We start from the raw sequence: 8534 nt of genomic DNA, 5'->3' as shown, positions 1-8534 counted from the left end.
ACCTGTACAATATATTATATAAACCCACGCTCTCCCAGCTAAAGCATGCATGCATTTGTGCTTAAAGTGCTCAAATAGTTCAAAAATATTAGGAAACAAAAATTAGCAGGTGATGTGAGAATTTGCACCTTTTACATGTTAAGCACTTAAGCCGACGCTCTCCCGGCTGAGGTAAATCGAGATTTTTGTTTTCTCACGCTCATATATTATATACTAACTTTAGAACCCGTGTGATTCACGGAATGTTTGAAATAAATATAATTAAACCATATAAATTAAATGGTTAATTTATTTAAAAAAAACTATATGTTATCAAATTAAATGATTTATTAGTTTAAATTATATTTTTCTAATGAAATATTCATACGATACGTTGTGTATTCTCAAGCAATTTTTCATAATCATGAAAAAGATACATATTGTGATTTTATAAGTTGTAATTATATTTTTAATAGAATATAAGACATTTCATTATGAATGACATAAAAAAAAATAGATATACCTCATTTAAGATATAAATATTTTGATTACGTTGACATAAATGCTCTTATATTTTTAATTCGTATAATTTAGGTAATTAGTTATTTGATTAAATGATGGATTAACTTGTTTTAATTAAATTGACAAATATGTTCTTATTAAAAATATAAAATAGTTTTGAGCGGAAAATTTAAGTTATGAACAAAAACTGTGAAGGTGATGTATCATCGAAGGTAATACATTAGGTTAAACCCTTTTTTTTTCCCTTTTGTAAGGAAGGTTAAAGTTAAAACCTTTACTATGTTTTTTTCAGTTTAAAATGTCAAATTGTCAATATACAAGGGCGTTTTGTTTTATTTCATTAGTTTTTGACTTTCGGTTATGCCCCCAGTCTTCGAAGTTTGGATAAATATTTTGGAAGTTGTTCTCTCTTTGGGAACGAAGTAATCAAAGATTCAAAGTTGAATTACTGAACAAACAACAGAATGAATTTTTTGAACATGACGAATGAATTAACCAGGTAAATACAAAGTCAACTTTTTCCTAGATTAGTTAATTAAACAAAGAAGCAAACAAGTCAATATATTAAATATTTCTGAATGGCTAATTTTCCCACCGCATAAAGTTTTAACCAATGACCTTCCATTCACTCCCTAACTACCTTATCATATTTTCCACCAAACCTCTCATTTCATTCCCTAACTACCTTACCATTTAGGTAGTATAATTACACATATCTAAACCATTTAGGTAGATGTAAATAGATTATAATTTTGTAGATTAGCATATGTCTCAATAGAGTTTTGGTTTGTAAATTGGATGAATGTATGAAAATTTATATATATGTAAATAGACGGTTGTTTTGAAAAAATAAATTATTAGTATTAAGATTTACATATGAATAAATAAACAAAAGTTGAAATATAAAAGACGAGTATGAAAGTTTACATTTATGCAAATAGATGATTAGTATAAATAGACAGTATAAGGATTACATATATGTAAACATACATTTACCATTCAAGAAACCGATAATACGTTAGAAAGGTGATTCAAGAAACTGATAACACATTGAAAGGTTACGTATGTGTAAATAGGACACTTAAACATACGAGCATGCGTAAATAAAACATTTACAAATATGTAGACAGGCGATACTTAATCAATTTGACCCAACAACTTTGCACCATCATATTACAACATTAACCACATAATTACATACCTAAACTAAGATTCAAATCTCCGCAAACGGCCCAAACGCCAATACTTCAATCTCAAAGAAAAGCCCTCAAAAAGTTATTAATTCAAAGAAAACCGAGGACTTAAATCTGCCTCAAATGATATTTATATAAAAAAAATGATGATAATGATACAAATTCACAAAATATATACCATTAATATACATATATAATTACTCGAAATTATATCGAATATGGTCTTTATTGCTTCTATAATATATGATTGTTTATTGGATTACATCGAAACAGAAGGCAAGCGGACAACAAGCTGCGCCGCTACCCCTTTTTGAATCGCAAAACCCAATCTTTTAAAAACTATATTTGCTGATCTTGGAGTCATAACATTACTATGCATGACCCGCTGAACACGGGTAAGTAGCTCCACAGCTTCAGGCGCGAGGAAACCAAAAGTGTCAAAAGCAAAAGGAATAAATACATGTTGGTTGTCAAGACACGCCTTTTCATGTTTTGCCACCTTACTTGAAGCAGCTTTTAATGCGGCTTGACCGACCGCGAAACCACTACTCCCTAAGCCCACCAAAGGAGAAACCCCTGTTAAATCCACACACACGTGTTTCCCTCCTATCCATCCAAACACCAAAATGTCAGCCGGTCGAAGAGATGATCTTCCCTCCGACGGGTCAGTCAGGAAATTCACAGGTGCTTCTTTCTTAACAGAAATTCCAGCTAGCCTGAATATATCAAAGAGCACATCCCTAACCAGATCGTGTCGGTACTTGAACCCCGGGAGCTCTTTACAGTGCACCGCGTGCTCCCCATATGAGTCTAAACACGCTTTACGACAAACAAGACATATCTCATCAACCGGAAATAGAGGAATCATAAGGCGATACTTAAGGATACTACGATACTCCACTGGAGACATATGCTGGCCTAACCCATCTATAGGGATAGCAAGAAGAAAATCTTGAGCATGTGGTGCTTGTAGACACTCAAAAATGGCTTTTTGTCTGCTTGTCATGTTAAAGTGTGACTCCATGTCGTGAACAATTTTACTAAAAAGAGTGCTCGCCAATGCATGCTGAGCTTTAGAGGGGGCGGTATCTTTGTTAGAGAAACTGCTAAAATCGAAGCTTGGAATCATATCACGAAGACAAGCCAGAGCACAAGAATAATCAGAATCCATCCCACATATACCACTGTCTCGCAAAATGTGATCCTGAAACACCCACGATTGGGCTCTTGAGGCCACATACGCATAAGAGGATGTAAAGATACTTGTAGGGTTTAGGGTTTATATTAAAGTTGATTTTCATAAATCTTGTAAAGATACTTTTCAAAACTTGGAGTTAATCTATCACAAAAATGTCCATAGAAGTCATAATATAAAAGCCATGTGCACGAGAAAAGAAAACGTCCCCCCCCCCCCCCCCCGGGGCAACGAGCTGGTTTGTGAAAAGGTGTGAATTCTACTCCCATATTTAACTAGATAAACGCATAAATTTAGTTTTAGAAGGTACGTGAGTTAGTACTTATTCGATAAAGGTGGGCAAATAAACCGGTTAACTGAACCGATCCGAAATTCAAACCGAAACCGAACCGGTTTTAAACCGATTATGTAGAAACTTGTTTGGAACAGATTGAAACAGTAGGTTCGGAACCGGTTTGTTATTTTCTCCACCAAAAGGTTCCAAACCGGTTAACCGAACCGAAACCGGCTAAAACAAGGGCAAAAACCAATCAAAATCCGAAACAAAACCGGTCGTAACATGGTAAGAAACCGGTCTCAACCCGAACCGGTAATAAACCGATTTTGAATTTTGTTGACCAAACCGAACTGATTTCAATCCAAACCGGTTTTGAGTTTTAAACTGGTTTGTGCACCTCTATTATTCGAAATAAAAAACACGAAGTAATTTAGTCTTTGATTGCTTGAAACATAATAGTTAAGACAACTAAGTAGCTGATTGTAATCCAGCTGATTGTAATCTTTTAATTATATAAATAGATCTCTTCAATTGTTCAATTTACCAAAAATATTATTCACCAAATCCCTAATCAATATATATACGATTTTCCTTATTATACATATCTTTAATTTTCTGGAAGGAAATTTCATTAAAAAAAAAAGAAAAAAAAAGCCATGCGGGCGGGAAAACAGGGAGCGAAGATTCTCCAAATAATAATAATAATAATATTTACACGTCGCGTGTTTTTCCTGTCCCACTCTCCCACCACATGCAACGCCTCTTTATATTTCTTCCTTCCGTTTTTCTTTCACTCGTTCTCCGCCGTAAAACGCTTCACTTTCCAAAACTGAGCGTTCTTCTCGCTCAATAATAATAATAATATTATTATTATAGTGCAGCATCAATATTGATTCCCATGGCCGTCGTTTACATACTTCTCGTGTTCGTTTTGTTTTATAAACTAACAGATGTGTGTTCATCAATGACGGTTTCTTCTTCTTCTTCGGATGCGGTTTTGATTGTAGATCAATCCGGACATGGTGATTATAGAAAGATACAACAGGCGATTAATGCGGTTGCTTCCAATAACTCCCAAGTTGTTTACATTTCGGTTAAGCCCGGAATATACAGGTTTGTGGAGTTTAAACTTTGTTTTGAATTGAATTTTATTCGGTTAGGTTTTAGTTTTCGAGGGGTGCAACGACCTCAAATAAAGCTTGTTTAGTAATCAAGTTCGAGCCGGCCTCCAAATAAAGTTTGTTTAGTAACCGAGCCCGAGCCTCAAACAAAGAGCTAGAGCTCATGCTCGTGTTTTTCTGTAGTTATAATTTTCTCAAGACTTTCATGTATTAGTTTTATGGGCTCAATGCGAGATTTGGTTTGTTTAAGGTACTTAACATGAGCATGAGCCGAGCTTAGGCATGATTGGTTTTATTCAAAATGTTTAAAGATATTTAAAGTTTGGTATTTTTCAAAATATTTAAAAAAAAACTAAACAGATATATAAATTAATTAATAATTAATTATTAATAAACTAGCCGGGCTGGTTTGATTTTATTTAAAAATATATAAAAATAATTTAAAATGTAGATGAATTAATTAATAAATAATAAACGTAGCACAAGTATGAAAATTGTGAATAAAAATGTATATAAGTTAAATACTAGAAAATGATTCACGAGCTAAGATGAAGCTCTTGTAAGTCAAAACTAGCCCCGTTCGAGCTTTGGCATGGCTTTTTTTCTTTACACCATTAGTTCTAACTCTTAGATTCTTGATTTTGCTAGGGAGAAGATTATAATTCCGGCGGATAAGCCGTTTATAACATTGAGCGGTACAGTGGGGACCAACACTACCATAACCTGGAACGACGGTGGAGACATATTCAATTCTCCAACGTTATCAGTAATGGCTTCTGATTTTGTTGCGAGATATCTTACGATTCAGGTATGATTTTGATTGATTGATTTTTGTTTGATTTCATTTGATTTGATTTTGAGTTTGCATTTTATTGATTTTGTAGAACGAGTTTGGAACAAGCGGGAAAGGTATCGCGTTGAGGGTATCAGCGGATCGGGCTGCGTTTTACGGGTGTCGAATATTGTCTTACCAGGATACGTTGCTGGATGATTTTGGTAGACATTATTATTACAATTGTTATATTGAAGGAGCTACTGATTTTATATGTGGCAATGCTGCTTCTCTTTTTGAAGTAAGTTTATCTTTTCATGATCTATAGCATTTATAAAATGATTTACACAATATGACAACTGTTTTAAGGGGATCGTGCTATATCATTACTTATTTTGCATGAAAAATTCATACTTAAGTTTATATATATATATATATATATATATAGTATAAAATGTTAATTAACTTTTACATTTTTTATTAATTTTAATTGTGGACCACAAGATTTAATTTTTAATTAAAAATATATGATTATGAATGGGTTTCTAGAGTTTTCACAACTCAAGTAGGTTTTTATTCTAACTTAACCCTATATATGTATCTAAATATATATATATAGATGTTATCTAAAACTTTTTTTTTTGTTGATGTAAAACACTATCTTATCAAATTTTAATCGCTTTAGATTTAAACTTGTGAGTTTAGAGCGTTTATTAACAGTTCAAACTAACATTATCATTCAAAGTAATGTTGGTCGGCTGATCATGAAATATTTATTTGGTTTGCCTTATGTTTCGGCTTTAACGACTCGTTTAACATTTTTTGTAATTTTTGTTTTTATTTTTGCAATATCCGCATAAGTTAATGAATCATTTATGCTATTTCAAAATTTTTAATACAAAGTAGTAATTAAAAAATCCAAATTCAAAAATCAAATTAATAACCCAAGCAATTAAAATATGTCAGTTTTCGGGTTTGTTTGTCGTTTTTGAAAATGTAGTTACCAGTTCAGCCTAAATTTTTGTCAAAATCGGACGGACTTGACCCTGAACCCCTTTTCGTATTATACAAATTTAAATTTATCTACGTTATCTTTTTTTCTTTTTTACCCTCGAAATGTCGATTTTTTAAATTTTGACATCGATTTTTTAGAATTTGACACGTTTAAACAATATACTGTCTAATAAAAGCTTAACATGTAATTGCATTTTAAGTGGTTTTGGGGAATTTAATATATCCAAATTGAGATTGGTACCCTAATCTCTCTTCAATGTCAACTATATCTCATAATGCATTAAAACACTTGTAGAGTTGCCAACTACATTCACTAGCTAGAGCCTTGGGAACAATAACAGCTCAACATAGGAACTTACCATCAGAAAACACCGGTTTCATATTCTTGGGTTGTAAAATAACCGGTTTAGACAACGGCACTTTTCTCGGAAGACCATGGGGTCCATATTCACGAGTCATATACGCACATACATACATGTCGAACACCATCTCTCCCGACGGATGGCATGATTGGGATGATCCAAGGAAGCAAGGGTACAAACTTTATGTTCATATATTTTGCATAACATTTTACTTTATTATTTAAAAAATGTGATTACTGATTAATAATATTTTTGTTTGTAGGACGGTGTACTATGGTGAATACATGTGTTACGGTCCAGGGGCTAACAGATCAAAGAGGGTTAAATGGTCACGTGAGTTATCACGTGTTGAGAGTGCACCTTATTTGAACAAGACTTTGATTGGTGGGAGGAGTTGGCTTAGACCTACACCCACTCACTTTAAGATTAAAACACACTTGAACTAGATTAGATTCATGTAAATGATGAATCTTGTGTTTTTGGTTTTTGCATTTAGTGTTGTTATTCACAAAAATATTGATATTTTTATTCTTTTCCAGGTATTTTGCTAGTTAATAACTTAGTAAATGTGTTCTTATGAGTTGCTTTTTATTCCCAAAAATTGTTTTATATTTTAACATGAGTAGTTAGTTTTTGTAAATCAAAGTTGCATTGTAATAGTATCTGATTTATAAGTTAATTTGAAAGATAAAAGAAAACTATTTACGTATTTATTTTTACGAATCTATCAAAAAATGTACATACATTTTGTCTTTATTTAATATATGTTGAAAAATAAAATAATGCGCTTTAACCTAAAATTATTATGTATAACATATATTTAGTTTCTTACCACTAGTGTTATGAAGTGATTTTGGCTCGTATAATATTTGACGCATAAAATGGTTTTTTGTCCCGGTACTTTTATTAACTTCTATCTATGACTATGTGCATCTGAATTATACAGTTTTTATAATGATTAACATATTATTAGTTTTGAAATAAGACTATGATAATGAATCATCGTTGAATCTAATGGAAATGCTAGGGGTTAAATGCTTGAGTTATATCAACTTTAAATATTGTCATGTATTTTAAATGAATATTTAAAAGAAGAAAAGCTTAGTTTGCAAACATAGCACCTAATCATAACCCATCAAGATTGAAGGAAACTTTAATAACGACTAAGTTACAGCCCATAACTAGATATAAAGAACAAACCATAATAATTATTATGTGAAAATGCAATAAAGCTATTAGAAAGGTATTTGATTTCACGTCATTTATGTTTCTAAGAGATTTCGAATCACGATAACTTGAAATTTGAATGAATAAATGTTTTGGTTGGTAAAATGAGGAGTGGAATTTAATTCTTTATATCTTATATTTAATGCATTTTGTTTGTATTTAGGTAAAAAAAAAGGAATGTTTGACTTATGAGAAAGTCACAAAGGATTGTATTTTTGAGAATTTTGTTGAGTTTTAAGAACTTAAAAACTTTATTTTTGTCACGTATTTAATTAAATTGATTAGATTATGTGGTTGAGATTAAATCTGATTAAAATACCAAAGTATGAGAGAGAATAAAGATGTAAGTGGTTACACTAATTTTTACGTCCATTACACATATGTAAAATGTCGACTCGGTGCGTAAAAAATTCTATAATTTTTTATTTGTATGTAACCTACATATATTACGCATGTGTAAAAAAAATTCAAAAAAAAAATTGTTACATTGAGTTCTTTCAAGTTCTTAAAACTCAAAGTGATTATCATTTGAAATCTCCCTGAAGTCACAATATGTAAACATATCTAAAAGTAAGTTATGTAATCGTTGTATGAGATTAGGGCTGGCAATTTAAATACGATACACGAATACACGACACAAACCTACACGACTTTAACAGGTATCATGTATGGTCTTAATATGTTTTGTGTACTAAACATTTAGACACGAATAAACCTGCTAATTTTCATGTCTAAACATGTAAATAGTCATTTACCTGTTAAGTACCCGTTAGTAGCTGATTAGAATTTTAATAAATAAAAATATATAATATTATAATATGCTATATACGTAAATAGTTTACCCTAAATTTTTATACCAATCAATTGAACAC

The 8534-nt window shown here is 31.6% G+C and overlaps 1 protein-coding gene across 1 annotated transcript; it reads left to right on the top strand.

Moving 5' to 3' along the window:
• Positions 1-4064: 4064 nt before the first annotated feature.
• LOC143617202 (putative pectinesterase 11) lies at positions 4065-7027 on the top strand. The gene is made up of 5 exons (XM_077089833.1): positions 4065-4279; positions 4936-5095; positions 5172-5360; positions 6369-6607; positions 6698-7027. The coding sequence occupies exons 1-5, from the start codon at positions 4065-4067 to the stop codon at positions 6879-6881; spliced, it is 987 nt and encodes a 328-aa protein (XP_076945948.1). The 3' UTR covers positions 6882-7027.
• Positions 7028-8534: the final 1507 nt, after the last annotated feature.

The sequence above is a fragment of the Bidens hawaiensis genome, unplaced genomic scaffold (assembly GCF_021521415.1).
Source record: "Bidens hawaiensis isolate Kalapana, Puna unplaced genomic scaffold, B.hawaiensis_p1.1 tig00053056_1, whole genome shotgun sequence".
Taxonomy (NCBI): domain Eukaryota; kingdom Viridiplantae; phylum Streptophyta; class Magnoliopsida; order Asterales; family Asteraceae; genus Bidens; species Bidens hawaiensis.
This window is presented reverse-complemented; position numbering and strand designations above follow the sequence as displayed.

Excerpts from the sequence above, each read along its gene's own strand:
- LOC143617202 (XM_077089833.1), top strand. The coding sequence starts at position 4,065 with ATGGCCGTCGTTTACATACTTCTCGTGTTCGTTTTGTTTTATAAACTA. Across the intron at positions 4,280-4,935 it reads GTTAAGCCCGGAATATACAG|GGAGAAGATTATAATTCCGG; the intron begins GTTTGTGGAGTT and ends TGATTTTGCTAG. Across the intron at positions 6,608-6,697 it reads GATGATCCAAGGAAGCAAGG|GACGGTGTACTATGGTGAAT; the intron begins GTACAAACTTTA and ends TTTTGTTTGTAG.